Source organism: Sciurus vulgaris (assembly GCF_902686455.1).
Source record: "Sciurus vulgaris genome assembly, chromosome: 1".
NCBI lineage: Eukaryota > Metazoa > Chordata > Mammalia > Rodentia > Sciuridae > Sciurus > Sciurus vulgaris.
This window is the reverse complement of record NC_136461.1, coordinates 88,442,915-88,460,230: the sequence shown is the minus strand read 5'-3', so window position 1 is coordinate 88,460,230 and position 17,316 is coordinate 88,442,915. Positions and strand designations below refer to the sequence as shown.

At 40.4% G+C, this 17,316-nt stretch overlaps 1 protein-coding gene across 4 annotated transcripts in view; it reads right to left on the bottom strand.

The window, feature by feature from the left end:
- The window catches only part of LOC306639399 (uncharacterized protein), an 829,262-nt gene that overhangs the window by 10,079 nt on the left and 801,867 nt on the right, over positions 1–17,316 (bottom strand). For all 4 annotated transcript variants that reach the window (XM_079102875.1, XM_079102877.1, XM_079102876.1 and 1 more), the window contains 8 exons: positions 16,355–16,436; positions 14,958–15,710; positions 12,692–12,901; positions 10,733–10,835; positions 9,714–9,916; positions 8,123–8,174; positions 950–1,089; positions 46–97 (listed from right to left, as the gene is read on the bottom strand). In XM_079102875.1, coding sequence (XP_078959001.1) covers positions 46–97; positions 950–1,089; positions 8,123–8,174; positions 9,714–9,916; positions 10,733–10,835; positions 12,692–12,869 — 728 coding nt within the window. In that variant the 5' untranslated portion in view covers positions 12,870–12,901; positions 14,958–15,710; positions 16,355–16,436. The remainder of the gene's footprint in view (positions 1–45; positions 98–949; positions 1,090–8,122; positions 8,175–9,713; positions 9,917–10,732; positions 10,836–12,691; positions 12,902–14,957; positions 15,711–16,354; positions 16,437–17,316) is intronic.

Here is a 17,316-nt window from a genome sequence, read left to right as displayed (position 1 = left end):
CCCCTGGACCTGAGATCTCCATGTCGCCCTTGCCTTCAGATTCACCTGTGGTCTGTTGCCTCTTCCTCTTCCACTTGCTTCTGATTATGTTGACTTTCTGCAAATACATTTAGACAGGAACACTCACAACAAAATCCTACTTATGTCTCATTAGCACTCTCTACCAATTTATACACAGGGTGTGTTGAGCATTCTTGGCATGGGAAAAGGATTCTCTGTGAGAAACACTTGAGGATATCTCAGCTGTGTCAGATTCCGAGAAATGGAAAAGCTTCCTAAGAAGATGGTTCCATCATATTCTGTGCTAAATTGCATAATCGGTTAAAACTCTTCTTTATTCCAATGATCAGGAAACACTAAAGTGTGGCTGTTGGAAAAGTTTCGTCAAAACTCAGACCTTATTCCATCAGATGTGTGATTAAGTGTGCTTGAGTTGAGATTATATACTCAGACTAAACTGATGAATGAAACTGCAGACTCTCCAAGAGGAAGGATCTTTCATGCTACAGAGAGAACAGGATACTTTCTAATAAAGGGGACAAAGAGTGCCAAGGTCAAAGTCATGCCTTCAGGAAAAATTCCAAACACATTCACAAGGGATCATGTCAACAGCATCTCCAGTGACATACTCAAGATAGTAACCTATTTGGACAGTCACTAATCCTCAAAGTACACTCTCTGTGTAGGATCAAAAAGTAGCAAAAACATTATAGGAGAGATCAGTATCCCAGGCTGGAAGAATGAGGTCATGCAGACCCCTGTTATGCACAAATATCAACAGTGCCTGTGAACAGGTTATAGCTCTGCAACTTCCTGACTCTTGTTAATCCTAGGTTTACCATCGGGAATATGCCATTGGACCCTCAGAAGTATGACTGCTAGGGCTACATTTTTCTTTTAATGGAATATTGATGAGCTATGTCTAGAGAAGTGGAGACTTCATGCTCACCCAACAGATCGGCACCATAGCAGAGAGGCTGGTGGATATCTGACAATTTACAGTGACTGAAGGAAGACTTATGGCCCTCATCCAATGAGTCCTGCAGATTTTCTTTCACTTCCTCCTCCTCCTGTCCTGCTTTGCTCAGCCTGGTGGGATAGAGTACAATTAAACCAAAAGGATTAAATATAACAGTCCCATGTGGCCATTTGCCTGCCACTTGCCTGTCCATCGCCTGCCTTACACCTATCCATCACCCAACACACGAGGTTCACCTCCAGATCGTCTGACAACAGTTAGCAAAGTGATCGCCAACCACTAGTGGAGCACCAGCTGCCTGCTGTTGCCTGGAAGTTCACTGTTACAGTACCTGCAGGTTTGATTACACATGGCTGCCACAATTTTGAGAAAACAGCCAGGCCCTGTAGGACCCCTGGCCAGACTGACTGAGGCCCATCTACAGGATCCCTCAGCCCGACCCATCACTCCCTGCCTCTGGGGCCCTCACATCAACTGACTGCTCTTCACCGCCAGGACCCCCAGACCAACTGACTGCGCACTATCACTAGGACCCCAGACCGACTAATTACAACCGGCCTCCAGGATCCCGCAACCACACCAAACACACCTGGCCTCCAGGACCCCTGCCTGACCAACCGCACCCCGCCTCCAGGACCTCCAGCGGACCATGGCCACACCCTGAGCTGCAGCTCCCCATTTGCCAACACAATTCGAAGCCAGAGCGGCCATCTTGGATAATCCTGGAGGCCGTAGCTCTGATCTTTAGGTGGGGCAAAACCCATCCTGAGACGCCTGCTGGAGGCTTGAAGCTCATTGTCAGGTACCTCTCAAGCATCAGGTCACTGAACTCTGGGAGGTTTCATTACTATATGAGTGTTATACTGTAGATTTTCTTTTTTCTCCTTATTGAAAAAGTTTAAGTTTTTATTTCTTTACTTTTCTTGCTCTCTTTTCCTTTTGTTTACCTGTTCCCTCAGAGTCTCTTTCTCCCTTTTCTGCATGCTAACATCCAATTTCTTTTGATTACACTCTCACCCTTTCTATTATCTAGAAGTTCTGTATAATCTTTTCTTATCCCATTAACAGCCACATTCTACATCCCTCTGCATCCTCTTTGTCCTCCATTTGAAACTGCAGACCTTATTGCAAATCTGTTTGTTTTACTGAAGATAATATTTGAACTCATTCTGTTTATTATGACAAATTTGTTATTGTCCTCACAGGGGCTATTTGGTCTAGGATTGCATAGTGTCTGATTTGGGCACTGCTAATATTGATCTCCCCTTAAAGAAAGGGTTTTAGAAACATATAGGGCCACTATAAGCCTATAGGGGGTAATCTGCAATACCCCAGATCTGCACTGCTAGAGGGGAAGATACATGAACAACATGAACAAACAAGGGAAGAAAATGATCCAAAAAAATCTAGGTTCTATATTAATAGAATCCAATGACAGTATGTTAGAAGAAATGTCAGAAAAGGACTTCAGATTATACATGATTAAGATGATTCATGAAGCAAAGGATGAGATAAGAGAGCAAATGCAGGCAATGAATGATAATACCAATACACTGAAAGAGCAAGTGCAGGAAGCAAAAGATCATTTCAACATAGAGACATTCTCAAAAAAAAAAAACCACACAAATGGAAATCCTTGAAATGAAGCAAACAATAAAACAAATAAAAAAACTCAATGGAAAGCATCACCAAAAGACTACACCACTTGGAAAACAGAACCACAGGCAATGAAGACAAAATATTTAATCTTGAAAATAAAGTCGCCCAAAAAGAGAAGATGGTAAGAAATCATGAACAGAAACTCAAGAACTATAGGACATCATGAAAAGACCAAATTTAAGAATTATTGGGATTGAGGAAGGCACAGAGATACAAACCAAAGGAATGAACAAACTATTCAATGAAATAATATCAGAAAATTTCCCAAACCTGAAAAATGAAATGGAAAATCAAATACAAGAGTCTTACAGAACACCAAATGCACAAAATCACAGCAGGTCCACACCAAAGTACATTATAATGAAAATGTCTAACGTTCAAAATAGATAGGATTTTGAAGGCCATGAGAGAAAAGCATCAGATTACATATAGGAGGAGACCAATACGGATAGCAGCAGACTTCTCAACCAAGACCCTAAAAGCTAGAAGGGCCTGGAACAATGCATTTCAAGCTCTGAAAGAACATGGTTGCCAACCAAGAATCCTATACCCAGCAAAACTTACCTTCAGATTTGAAGATGAAATAAAATCCTTCCATGATAAAGAAACGTTAAAAGATATTTACAAATAGAAAGCCTACACTACAGAATGTTCTCAACAAAATATTCCATGAGGAGGAAATGTAAAACAATGGAGGCCAGCAAAGGGAGGAACTACCTTAGAGAAAAACCATGCAAAGGAGAAACCAAGCCAACTTAAAAACCAAAAATAAGCCAAACTACTGGGAATACAAATCATATCTCAATAATAACCCTGAATGTTAATGGCATGAACTCATCAATCAAAAGACATAGACTGGCAGAATGGATTCAAAAGAAAGACCCAACAAAATGCTGCCTGCAAGAGACTCATCTCATAGAAAAAGACATCCACAGACTAAAGGTGAAAGGATGGGAAAAAACCTACCACGCACATGGACCCAGTAAAAAAGTGGGGGTTTCCATCCTTATATCAGATAAAGTGGACTTCAAGCCAATGTTAGTCAGAAGGGATAAAGAAGGACATTTCATACTGCTCAAGGGAACCATAAATCAGGAAGACATAACAATAATAAATATTTATGCCCAAACAATAGTGCATCCCTATACATCAAACAAATCCTTCTCAATTTCAGGAATCACACAGACCACAACACAATAATTCTGGGTGACTTAATGCACCGCTGTCACCACTAGATAGATCTTCCAAACAAAATCCAACCAAAGATACCATAGAATTCAATAACACAATCAATAACCTAGACTTAATAGACATATATAGAAAACTCTATCCATCAACGAGCGCATTCACTTTCTTCTCAGCAGCACATGGAACCTTCTCAAAAACAGACTATATGTTATGCCGCAAAGCAGCCCTTAGGAAATGCAAAAAAAATAGAGATATTGCCCTGTGTTCCATCAGATCATAATGGACTGAGAATAGAAATCAATGACAAAATGAAAAACAGAAATTACTCCAACACCTGGAGACTAAATAATATTATTGAACGAAATATGGACAACAGAAAACATCAGGGAGGAGATAAAAAATTCTTAGAGGTCCATGAGAACGACAATACAACATGTCAAAATCTCTGGGACACTATGAAAGCAGTACTAAGAGGAAAATTCATTGCATGGAGCTCATTCCAGAAAAGAATGAAAAGTCAGTAACTAAATGACCTAACATTACAGCTCAATGCCCTAGAAAAAGAAGAACAGAATAACAGCAAAAGTAGAAGAAGACAGGAAATAATTAAAATCAGACCTGAAATCAATGAAATGGAAATAAAAGAAACAATTCAAAAAATTGACAAAACAAAAAGTTGATTCTTTGAAAAGGAAACAAAACAGAAATCCCTTAGCCACACTAACAAAGAGAAGGAGAGAAACTCAAATTACTAAAATTCGTGATGAAAAAGGAAATATCACGACAGACACCACTGAGATACAGAACATAATGAGAAGCTACTTCGAAAATTGTATTCCAATAAAATAGAAACTACCGAAGACATTCACGAATTTCTAGAAACATATGCTCCTCCCAAATTGAACCAGGAGGATATACACAATTTAAACAGATCAATATCAAGCAATGAAATTGAGGAAGCCATTATAAACCTACCATCCAAGAAAAGCCCAGGACCAGATGGATTCTCAGCCGAGTTCTACAAGACCTTCAAAGAAGAACTCATTCCAATACTTATCAAAGTATTCCAGGAAACAGAAGAGGAGGGTACCCTACCAAACTCATTCTATGAAGCTAATATCACCCTCATACCCAAACCAGGAAAAGACACATCAAGGAATGGAAATTTTAGACCAATATCCTTGATGGATATAGATGCATAGAACCTTAACAAAATATTGGCAAACCGTATCAAAAAGCATATTAAGAAGATTGTGCACCACGATCAAGTGGGGTTCATCCCTGGAATGCAAGGATGGTTTAACATCCATAAATCAATAAACATAATCCATCATGTCAATAGACTTAAGGGTAAGTATCATATGGTTATTTCAACTGATGCAGAAAAAGCGTTTGACAATGTACAACACAACTACATGCTCAAAACACTAGAAAAAATAGGGATAGTAGGAACATACCTGAACATTGTAAAGGCTATTTATGCTAAGCCCATGGCTAACATCATTCTTAATGGAGAAAAACTGAAACCCCCCTTTAAAACAGTAACAAGACAGGGATGTCCTCTTTCACCACTTCTATTCAACATTGTCTTCGAAACTCTAGCCAGAGAAATTAGACAGACTAAAGAAATTAAAGGGATACGAATAGGAAAAGAGGAACTTAACCTGTCACTATTTGCTGAGGACATGATTCTATATTTAGAGGATCCAAAAAACTCCTTCAGAAAACTTCTAGACCTCATCAATGAATTCAGCAAAACAGCAGGGTATAAAATCAACACACATAATTCTAAAGCATTTTTATATGCAAGCAATGAAACAGCTGAAAGGGAATGAGGAAAATAACTCCATTTACAATAGCCTCAAAAAAAATAAAATACTTGGGAATCAATCTCACAAAAGAGGTAAAGGATCTCTACAATGATAACTACGAAACATTGAAGAAAGAAATTGAGGAAGACATTAGAAGATGGAAAGATCTTCCATGTTCTTGGATAGGCAGAATTAATATTGTCAAAATGGCCATACTACCTAAAGTGCTATACAGATTCAATGCAATTACAATTAAAATCCCAATGACATACCTCACAGATATAGAGCAAGCAATCATAAAATTCATTTGGAAGAATAAGAAAACCATAATAGCTAAAGCAATCCTTAGAAGGAAGAATGAAACAGGGGGTATCGCAATACCAGAACTTCAACTATACTACAAAGCAATAGTAACAAGAACGGCATGGTATTGGCACCAAAATAGGAAGGTAGATCAATGGTACAGAATAGAGGACACGGACATAAACGCAAATAAATACAATTTTCTCATACTAGACAAAGGGGCCAAAAATATGCAATGGAGAAAAGAGCCTCTTCAACAAATGGTGCTGGGAAAATTGGAAATCCATATGCAATAGAATGAAAATAAACCCTATCTCTCACCCTGCACAAAAATCAACTCACAGTGGATCAGGGACCTTGAAATCAGACCAGAGACCCTGCATCTTATAGAAGAAAAAGTAGGTCCAAATGTTCAACTTGTTGGCTTAGAATCAGACTTCCTTAACAGGACTCCCATAGCACAAGATATAAAAGCAAGAATCAATAACTGGGACAGATTCAAACTAATAGCTTTCTCTCAGCAATGGAAACTATCAGCAATGCGAAGAGAGAACCTACAGAGTGGGAGAATATCTTTTCCACTCATACCTCAGTTGGAGCACTAATTTCCACAATATATAAAGAACTCAAAAAACTCTACACGAAGAATACAAATAACCCAATCAACAAATGGGCTAAGGATAGGAACAGACACTTTACAGAAGAAGATCTACAAGCAATCAACAAACATATGAAAAAATATTCACCATCTTTAGTAATATGGAGAAATGTAAATCAAAACTACACTAAGATTCCATCTCACCCCAATTAGAATGGCAATTATCAAGAATACAAGCAACAACAGGTGTTGGAGAGGATGTGGGGAAAAAGGTACACTCATACATTGCTGGTGCGGTTGCAAATCAGTGAAGCCACTCTGGAAAGCAGTGTGGAGATTCCTGAGAAAACTTGGAATGGAATCACCATTTGACCCAGCTATCCCACTCTTCGTCCTATATCCAGAGGACTTAAAATCAGTATACTACAGAGATACAGCCACATCAATGTTCATAGCTGCTCAATTCACAATAGCCAGACTGTGGAACCAACCTAGATGTCCTGCAATTGATGAATGGATAAAGAAACTGTGGTGTGTATATATGTGTGTGTGTGTGTGTGTGTGTGTATATATATATATATATATATATATATACACACACACATATATAAAATGGAATATTACCCAGTTATAAAGAATAATAAAATTATGGCATTTGCAGGTAAATGGATGAAACTGGAGAACATCATGCTAAGTGAGATAAGCCAATCTCAAAAATCCAAAGGAAGATGTTCTCATTGATAAGCGTATGATGACACATAATGGGGGTGGGAGGGGTGAAAGAATCAAGGAAGGAGGGACTGTATAGTGGGAAAAGAGGGGTGGGAGGGGTGGGGGAAGGAAAAAATAACAGAATGATTCAATCAACATTACCCTATGTAAATGTATGATTACACAAATGGTATGCTGTTACTCCATATAAAAACAGAAATGACATGTATCCCATTTATTTATAATAAAAATAAATTTAAAAAATTATAAAAAGAGTCCCATGTGGCCTGAGTAGAGGCCTAAGGGAGTGGTCACAAAAGGCCAGGGTACTCCTTTCAAAGAGAAAGAAAATGGTCCTCCTAGCATGTGGGCAGAGTGCAGATGTCCTCATGGCAGGAGACAGGAGGAGAGGCTCATGTATTGGGAGAAATGAACTGAGGAGGATGGAGACTCTACTCTCCCTGTGTGATAAAACCATGACCCATAGTATATACAGAGGGGGGAAAAAAACTATAGATATATACATATTTAAATTTGAAGGCTATAACTTCCCTGCCTACAAACCCATAAACCATAAGGAAACTAGGCATACATCTCATCCTAATCTATACAAGAAAGGAGATGTTGATGCTGACAGTTGAAAAAAACTTTAATTAGGCAGATTACCTCTACTTACAGAGCAGCACCATAAAGAAAATGGACACCTTGTTAAAAGACAGGCTTCTTCCTTGGCTGAGGAATGTAGTCATTCCAGCAGTTTTTGTTTGCCTTTGCATGTCAACTGTGTGGACACTTTGGACCTCTTGGTTTGCTCATCTGGGACCCTGCTCATATTTTATCCATCCTCATCCAAGCTCTTAAAATTCATTTTACCTGGGAGCCACTGATTCATCTTCTTTTCCACTCTCCTCCTCTGCACCATTCTCTGAAATCAAATTCACAAATGTCCAGTTAGTCATTGAGTAGTTCCACATAAGTCACTACAAACACATTGGGGTCCTGATCATGAATACATAAATATCAATGGAGGACCTGTTGGGTGAGCCTAAACTTTTCTCTGGAGGCAGCTCATGAGGACTCCATTCAAAGGTGAACTGACTCATACCAACCATATTTCTCAGGGCCCACTGCAAATCATGGTGATGCTCAGAGGACTAACTGGAGTGGAGAGATGTAGGAACACAGGGAAGCACTTGGCAAAATTACAGACCAATGCGTAAGCAGACTAAAACCTGAGATTGAATCGCAGGAGTGTGTGATGCTTCTGCATCAACACCTCACCCACAGGGCTCAAATAATAGCAGAGAATTGAATCTTCAAGAACTATAGACTCAATTCCAGGTGCAGTGGTGCACACTTCTAATCCCTGTGGCTGGGGAGGTTGAGACAGGAGGATCGTGAGTTCAAAACCAGCCTCAGAAATTCATCGGGGTAACAGGAAACTCAGTGAGACCCTGTCTCTGAATAAAATACAATATAGGACTGGGAATGTGACTTAGTGATAGAAGTGTCCTTGAGTTCAATACAAAAAAAAAAAATTCAAAAAAAATTAACTGGACACAGAGCTTCCACTTTTTGCAAAAATTCAATAACTATGATTCACAGACACAGGTGCAAAATACAAGTATTTTTATAAATCTCCTATAGATGACAAGGAAGAAAATCTAACCTAGGTGACCTTGGGTGCCATGGGATTGTTCGTTGTGAAGGCGGGATGCAGCACAGGCAACCTATTCTCTGGGGCACTGCACCTTGAAGGTATGTGACATTATACATTTTCCAAAATACACAGAATGTACAACTAGAGTAAATCGAAAGAAGTCAATTGGCCTTTAATCAGAAATTTATCAATCCTGCCTTATCAGTAATGACAATCATAGCAATCGAGCCCACGCTGGGTTCCCAGGAGGAATTCTCTCTAGCAAAGGAGTTGGAAGTATAAAGTAACATTCCCATCATCAGATGCTACTATGTCAAGGTCTGAAATTCCAAAGTCTCACGTTCTGTATCTTTTTTAAATGAGCTCTTCAATATTTCATTTCCACACATGATAGCTCTAAAATACTGCCTGAATTTATTTAGACATAAAGAAATGGAAATTCAAGAGAAATAACATCATCCCTGGCCCACAATTACTAAGGGAAGCAGTCATGCTGGAGGTTGGGCAACTCCTTACTCCTGGCCTCCTGTCACCTCCCTCTTCTCTACTTTAATATGTAATGGATGCTGCCTCATCTAGAGGCCACATTCCATCAGGACTCAAGGACATAGCTGAACTGCTAGAACTGTCTTAGGGTGCAATTACCTTCCAAGTTCCCATACAGGCAGCCCTAATTTTACCAGGCCCTAAATATGAAATGGAAAACAAAAAGCTGTTCAAAAAAGGTCACTTTCGGAGTGGAGATTCCTGTGATTCAGGAACCATGATGTAGCTCAGTGTATTCAGGGCCTGAGACCAGCCTACCTGGGCTGAGTTTGAGGATGAGGCGATCAGCCAGGTTATACATAGAAACCAGCAGTTCATGCAATTTGTGGCTGTCAGAACTGTGCAGAGTGAGGAGTTCCCACAGATGCTCTCTGATAAGTAATGAAACATTTTTCCCATGACGTACTCTGTTCCTCAGCTCAGACAGCTCCTGGGTTTGATGGTCAATGATATTGGATTCCCTGAGGTAGAATAGAGAAAAATTTGAGCTTACAGAGTTGAACAATACATTATATGGACTTTGACACAGATTTCTGTGAGAACATCTCCAAGTTGTCCTCTTTGCAGAATTCTCCTTGACTGTAGCAAAGTTGTGGGGTGGGGGTACACAAAGCACACTCCTGTCATCAGAAAGTGCTCTGAGACTGTGCAACATGCCCTCATCTACTATTCTCTCATCAAAGGCACATTTTCCTGAATCTCCTTCATAAAAATGCCCCTTAGTACTCATGTGGCCAAGGTCATTCCTTCATGGAAACAGACATAGTGCATTGTGCCTAGATGGGATGTAAGCCACACACATAAATGTGTCCTGATCCTGGGGTTAACACAGCTGGGTTAACGGGAACAATGAAAGTAGAAGAGATCAACACATTCAAGGAATGAAATCTCTGCTGAGTAAAAGGTTACTGAGCCTTACCCTGTCAGGAGGTGAAGTGGACTAAGACTAAATGAGATAGCCCTTACACAACCTTGTGGCTACCCCAAGGTCACACAACTAGGTTGTTCAATTTAACTCACCTAATTTTAGATTTGGTGAGTACATTAGCTTGATGCATTTTGAAATAATGGAAATGAAGCTTTTCATAACAATTTTAGACCATATTGTACCGTATTATTTCTTGCCTAGTTGTTTTATAAATGTCTGTGCGGCATGCGCCTGCCATGGGACTCTGTGCTCTTCTTGCTGAAATGAGCTCTTACTCCCCCCAGCTGAGCTGCCCTAATTCAGACTCACATACCTTCCCTCCTGCCTGCACTGTGCAGAGCCCCCTCACCTTAGCTGCTCTTCTACCGTCAGTCTCTCGGCCAGTTCCTCGTCATGGAACTGCATCTTCTCCCCCAACACGGAAGCAATTAGGTCGTTGTCCCTGTTGCATTCTGAAAGAGACAGATGTGCCTTCCTCAGTAGACAGCTGGACATGCTACTCTGGGTACTGCCTTCAGAGGAGGCAGGCCCACCCCAGGGACAACAGGAACTTCAGTCCCAGCCTCTATGCAGGACCTCCACCTCTTGAAATCTCCCCAAATACATGGTATTTGATGATCCTCACTTTAAAGATGAGAAAAGAAGCTCAAGGACATAGGAACTGTCATCAGAGTGATTCAACGTATTTGGCAGAAAGTGTCACATCTGACTGAATCCTGGACAACTGTCATTACCAAAACTAAAGTCCCTTAAGTTAAATACTGAGCTAGTAATGAGGCATTGATTCCTTGTACGCTCAGGGAAGACCCCAAAGGACTACAGGGCTGAAGGTTCCCTGGGTTCACAACTTCAAGAAAAAGCAAATATCTCCAAGATAAAAAATTGTACCTGGATGCTTTCGGGTAAAGTGTAAGGCTTAAGACTATAAGCGTCTGAAAGAAATATGTCCAACACTAGTAAGTTTGTCTTAAATGAGAGGTAACAGAACAAGGAACTATGGGTGTTTCCTCGGTCCCAGGCACTGATGTAAGATCTTGAAGAGGATTAACACATTCGTACATTACAAACCATAGATGTAGAATTGTATAACACAAGAGCAGAGTAGAAAACTGGGGGGCAAAAAATATAAAACCCTTCCTTGATTAGAGCCCAGGAGACTGGCTGGTGCCCGCATGCAACACACAGTTAACCCAACAGGTTCTTGAGGGATATTCAATTTTTCAACATCAATTTTTTCCTACAGTTATATGATTCTGAGAAAAGACATTAATAAAATGTGGTCAGCCTTATTCCAAACCTCATTTCTTGAATTGCTTAGCAGGCTTCTATACTTACTTCTTTGGTATTCCTTCCACATTAAAAATTGTACCACTAATTTTTGAAAACAAATCTGGTGAAGGAAGAAAATTTGAGCTCAGTGGCAGCAAGATTTTTTCTAAGGACAGTGATTAACACAGGTCCCTGTTTCCATGATTCCTTTAGTCCCAACAGCCCACCTTATGGAAAAGGGCAATGGGCTCCATTTCCAGGCTAACTATGGGAGGGGAGGGCCTGCCCTGCAGCACCGACTGGATTTCCCTGGGGCTGGTGGTTTCCCCCACCTACCCTTATTCTCACTTTGATCTAGTGTGTGCTATGGATTCTCTGATGTTCCAGAAACACCTTCCACTGTAGTGCACGGAGAAGTCTCTCCTGCAGTTCCAACAAGAGCCTGGATCCCTGGAACCAGGGATTTCCCCTCACCAACAGAGTTCCTGGTCTGTGGTATCACTCCTAGATACCATGTTTCTGTTAGCAGTAGACCATATTCAACTCCCTTAAAGAAGGTCTGGGCTCTATCACACTGGTTCCCAGCATTACCAGAAAGTGCTGTCCAATTAGTACTCAACAGAAGCTTGAACTGAAGGGAGGATCATTAGTCCAGGAGCTTTAGAACAACATGGTTGTTATATGTCTGTAGGATCTGATATGGTAGAGAGAGGATCCTAATAAAAAAGGTGTGAGCTACTCTTGAGGATGAAAAGGTATTTCCATGCCTCTAGTTGCTGGGAATTAACCCAATTCCCACCCAATACTTCACTGTAAACTAGAAGTTGCTGTAGCCTTTGTGCCTCATTATTCCATTGTCAGCAAAAGGAAGGCAAAAATACCAATACCTATTCTTGCAGAAATGTGCTAACAATGGGATGTATGTTGAGGAAACAAAGGAGAATAAATTTTGGAGAAAAATCTTATTCTCAGAGGGGAAACAGATCTTCACACCTCACTTTAGTGACTGCAAACTTATCTAAACTCATCTACAACTTACGATACTTCTGGAGCTGCTTTGCCAGGGAGTACATCGTAGATGTACAAATGAGAAATTTTTCTTTGAGGTCCTGGAAAGCCTGCTTGCTCTGTTGTAACTGAGAATGCAATTCCAGGACGACTTCTTCAAGATCCATTTCTTCCCCTACATTAGGAGAAGAACTGACAGGTACTGCCATGATGTTTTTAGCAGTACCTTCACAGCCAGGGCCTACAAAGAAGAAACCCAGGCATGTTATAGGTTAAAAACAAATGAAACCAAGTAGTATTCACCAGGACTAAGGGACGACAGTAGCAGTCATGATTAACTTACTGTTGAGAACAGATTAATCAACAACCCACAACACTTGAAAGTCCTTCACCTCCAAACAAGGCTCTGTCTGTAGCTACAACTCAGACAGCACTGAGGAGGTAGGGCTGAGTGCGCCAGGTAACAGGCTAACAGAATTAGAAGGTGGGACGTGTCATGGAATGTGAGGAGCCCCTCCCTTCCAGTGGCCAGACTGATTCTCTGGTCTCTTGAGAAGGGAGAAGGTCACCACAGGTGTGGACCACCACTCATCTGCCGGTCTCAGTAGTTGTGTACCCTCATGCCAATATTACCAACTTCTATTTGCAATTCCTCCCCAAACTCACCATATTTCACATTTCCTCTAAGTGTGTATGTTGAGAATCCTCAAAGCACAAATGGTTTCCTAAAAAGATGTATTATCTACAGGGCTACCCAGTAGTCTCCTCATTATTTCTTTAATATTAAAGTAGAACTTAAAGCTTTTTCTCAAGTGAAAAATGCAAACTGGCAACAGGAAAACAGTTAACATGTTCTTCCCTGAATTTCCACGCATTATTTCTAAAGCCATAAAAAATATAGAACAAAGATTACTCTGTAACACTAAAAAAGTAAACTATGAGTGTTTGAAATTATTTTCTGCACGTTATCAATATTATCTTTTTTAAAAATTTTGACCTCTTGTCTCTCTGGAACATTTGTTGGTGTATAAGGCTCTAAAGGAAGTCCTCACTTCCCTTAGAAAAGTTCCTATTGGTTCACGCGAAGACAAGATGAATTTGGTAGAGAATTGTTGCAGATCGTACAGTACATATTAAGTGTTCACTTGGTTCAAAGTTCTGCACTCCTTTTCTAAGAAACAATGCTACTCTGACCCAGCTCACATCCTGTTTCAGAAACCTCAAGTCCTTTTCTCCACTACTATCTGCCCAGTGGACAAACTCCTCCTCCTCCTATGTCTCCTACCAAGGATGCCTTTCCTTTCTTGGCCCCAGAGTCATAGCCATCTTTCCAGCTTGTTTAATGCATGAGGGGCCACTCTGGGGTCAGTGAAAGTCTTTGCTACTTGGTATAGGGCCACCAATTGGGTCATTTAGGAATGTATTTTCTCCAAAACACACAAGAAGCTACCAAGTGCAGAGAATATTCTCTCACTATAGAACAATTAACCCCACTCATATTGAATTCCTTTGGCTTCACTTTCTACACAAACACATATTCAGGCTTTCCAGACCATCTCTATGTGGCTTCCCTTGATTTTGCTACCATTTAAATATGATCTGAGAATGGAAACATGAAGGGAAACCATGCTGTGTTTGTGAACCCTCAACTGTGGGACACTCATTGGAAGAGATTTTCCAGATTCCTCTTGTACCAAATCCACAGCAAATAGAGGCCAGTGCTGACTCTGCTCTTCACTGCAATCTTCCCTTCACCAGATTGGTCTATTGGTGTCTGCTGTTGATGTTCTCACCTATTGAGAACCATGGCTGAATTTGGAGAGGACATTTTAAGCCCCTTTCAGTTAGGGCTGGATACCCTTCCTAGCATGGCCCAATGAAACAAGCACAATGCTTTACCCATAGAAGCTCAGCAAATGTATTCATTGAGCTTAGCTCACCTAAGATGTAAGTGCTCTAGAAAAGTGGAGATTTTACAGTTTATAAACATGATAAGGTAAACAGAGGAGCAAAGCAAGGGTGTTAGTTGATCTTAAGAACACAAGAGTTATCAACTGCCATTCACTTGAACATAAGAAAACCAGGATTTTAGCCACACTGTCCTCCCTTTGTACTGCAAACCTGAAAATTACTTCAGTTCTTTCCCTGCATTTGAAATGAACTTTAAGAAAAAATAAGAGTTACGTGTGGAGGGATATGAACAACATCAGTTTGTTTTGATGTGGACAGAGAATGCTGAGGTCCAGAGAAAACATCATGACAATTTTCACAAGCATGAACTTATATGTCTCACGCACCTTGCCTCTTTTCTTTCTCCAGCTGGCCAGAACACACTCAGTAGCTTCTGATGTCATCAGAATCATCTCCAAACAGTGAGAATATGAATTTCTATGAGATAATCTAGAGACCAGGTGTTGGTAGTAGTCTGAGAAGTCGCCCATTATTATGCAGAGACCTGTTACAAGCAACCAGTAGGAGCCTCAACTTGACTACAAACATTTTTTGACACAGCACTGGCTATGTTCACCAATTAGCACATTATCAATTCTTGGATTTGCTGGTCACCAGATTGACAGCTCTGGGAAAGCTAAGATTATGTTCTATCTATCTCTCTAGTCATAGTTTCCGTTGAAGCCCAAGCACTGAGGCACTAAGCAGGGTCCACTCAATGAATGCAAAAAAGTGGTTGCAGACCACTGTAATTAGAATGAAGTCCCTTTACGATGTCATCAAAAGTCTTCTTGTTAGGACCCCTTCAATGAGTCCATGAGAGTCAGATACATCACTGTGCATATGATGCTGAAGATCAAACTGTCCTCAGAGCAGTTTGTGTTTCCCACCTATAAACTCACATTGCAATTTAGGGTTTGTAATCAGGGCTCTGGTCAGTTTTAACTTTTTCATTTGTATAAAAGTTAAAGGTTGACTGAAAAAAGACTTCAGGGATGACTTAGTCTTGTTCTAAAAGATGGGCCTTAGAGAAGTGTAAATGTGCAAAGATTGATGAAGACCACGCCTCCCAGAATAAAGAGGAAGCGGAGTTGAGGGAGCTGGAGAAAGGAAATACAGCCTAGGAACTGTGGGATTTCAGAGACACTGCCATCTGTTTAAAAGATGATTTTCATCATAGATGGACACTGCATTGGCTCTGCCTCAGTGTGGCAATTACAGAGATAACAGAACAGGAAAGAGTTCAGAGTGAAAACCATAGGGGTCGGTGAAGCGCATAAACAAAGCTAAATTTTACCCACCTATCCAGCAAATACAACCTCCGGCATTTGGAAAGTTGCAGAGAATTTGTGCCTTCTAGGGTCTTCCTATCAATAGTTGACATCATATGATATGTTGTTGTTGTTGTGTATGTGGTATTTCTGTTATGGCAGAACAGGTCATGATCTTGGGATAACAGTCCAGAAACAAGTTATTCATATCATTCTCACTTCAGGGTATAGAAAGCAACAAGTGATTTTTTTTTAAGGGCAAGAAGTCCCCAAGACTCCTTAGATCCCTTTGAATAGTTCCACTCTACAACTATCATAAAGAAAATCAATTACCTGGAAAGAGGACTATGTCATCTTTGGTTATGTGAACAATATCATGGCAAACAGTCAATTTATACCTTTGATTATGGCGTTCACAGCTAATTTTGACCTCACGATGTGTATTTTAGAACACTCAAACCCCATTATACGACCTTTGCTTATTAGCCTTGATCATTCATTGTTACACGGAATCTAGTGACTCTCCATCTTCTTCTTCATCTGTCTCATCATATTCTGCAAAACAAATGAGAAATGTCCAAAGTCATTAAGTAGCTCTGTTTTGCACATTTCCATATAGCAGCCTACCTGACCCTGCTGGCATAAATTATGTGTTTATGAATTTAGGATGCACACACAGGATTGTACTGAATGATCTCATATGTTGAATTTAAAGAAATGCTCTGTGTTGATGTGCTTATCCTTCATGTGCACTCATGAGGTGTCTAGATCATTATGGCAGGCTCTGAGTTCAATGGTAGAGTCTAAACGTACTTTTGTCTCATGGTCACTGAATGCTTGTCCAGGTTCTTCTGGATTCCTATAGTTACATCTCTATTCTTTATACAAAGCTCATTCCCAGGCTTAGGTGTTCTGCATTTCTCCACAGTCCTCAAACAGAACCTATTCCCTGTTGTGCATTTCTTTCCATATTGAGAATTTGGTGCTCATCTCCAAGGTGGCTTCTGCAGTGTACTATGGGCAATTTTTCTTTGGAATCTGTTCTAATATGAACCAATATTTCTACCACCACATTCTTTTTTTTTTAACTGAAGCAACCCCAAACATGAACCACCACTATGGAATCTTAAAATAAATCCATGGGAATCCCTTCATTCAATTGCTACAGCTAAATGCAACACATTATTGGATTCACTTTACAGGAGAGAAAGCAAAAACACCAGAAGGCAGAAGTGAACCATGTGCCTACAGGTATAAAGCCAGAGCTCAGGAAGAGCTGTGGAAACTTTACTAGTGCAGTCTCTCTGCCCTCTAAGAATCTGCCTCCTGTCCCTGAGCACTGGTAATTGCTATCTCTTGCCCTAGAGGCCACATACCATCAAGGAGGACAGAGAGAATTGGAATACCATCGCCTTCGATATAATGCAGCTGTCCT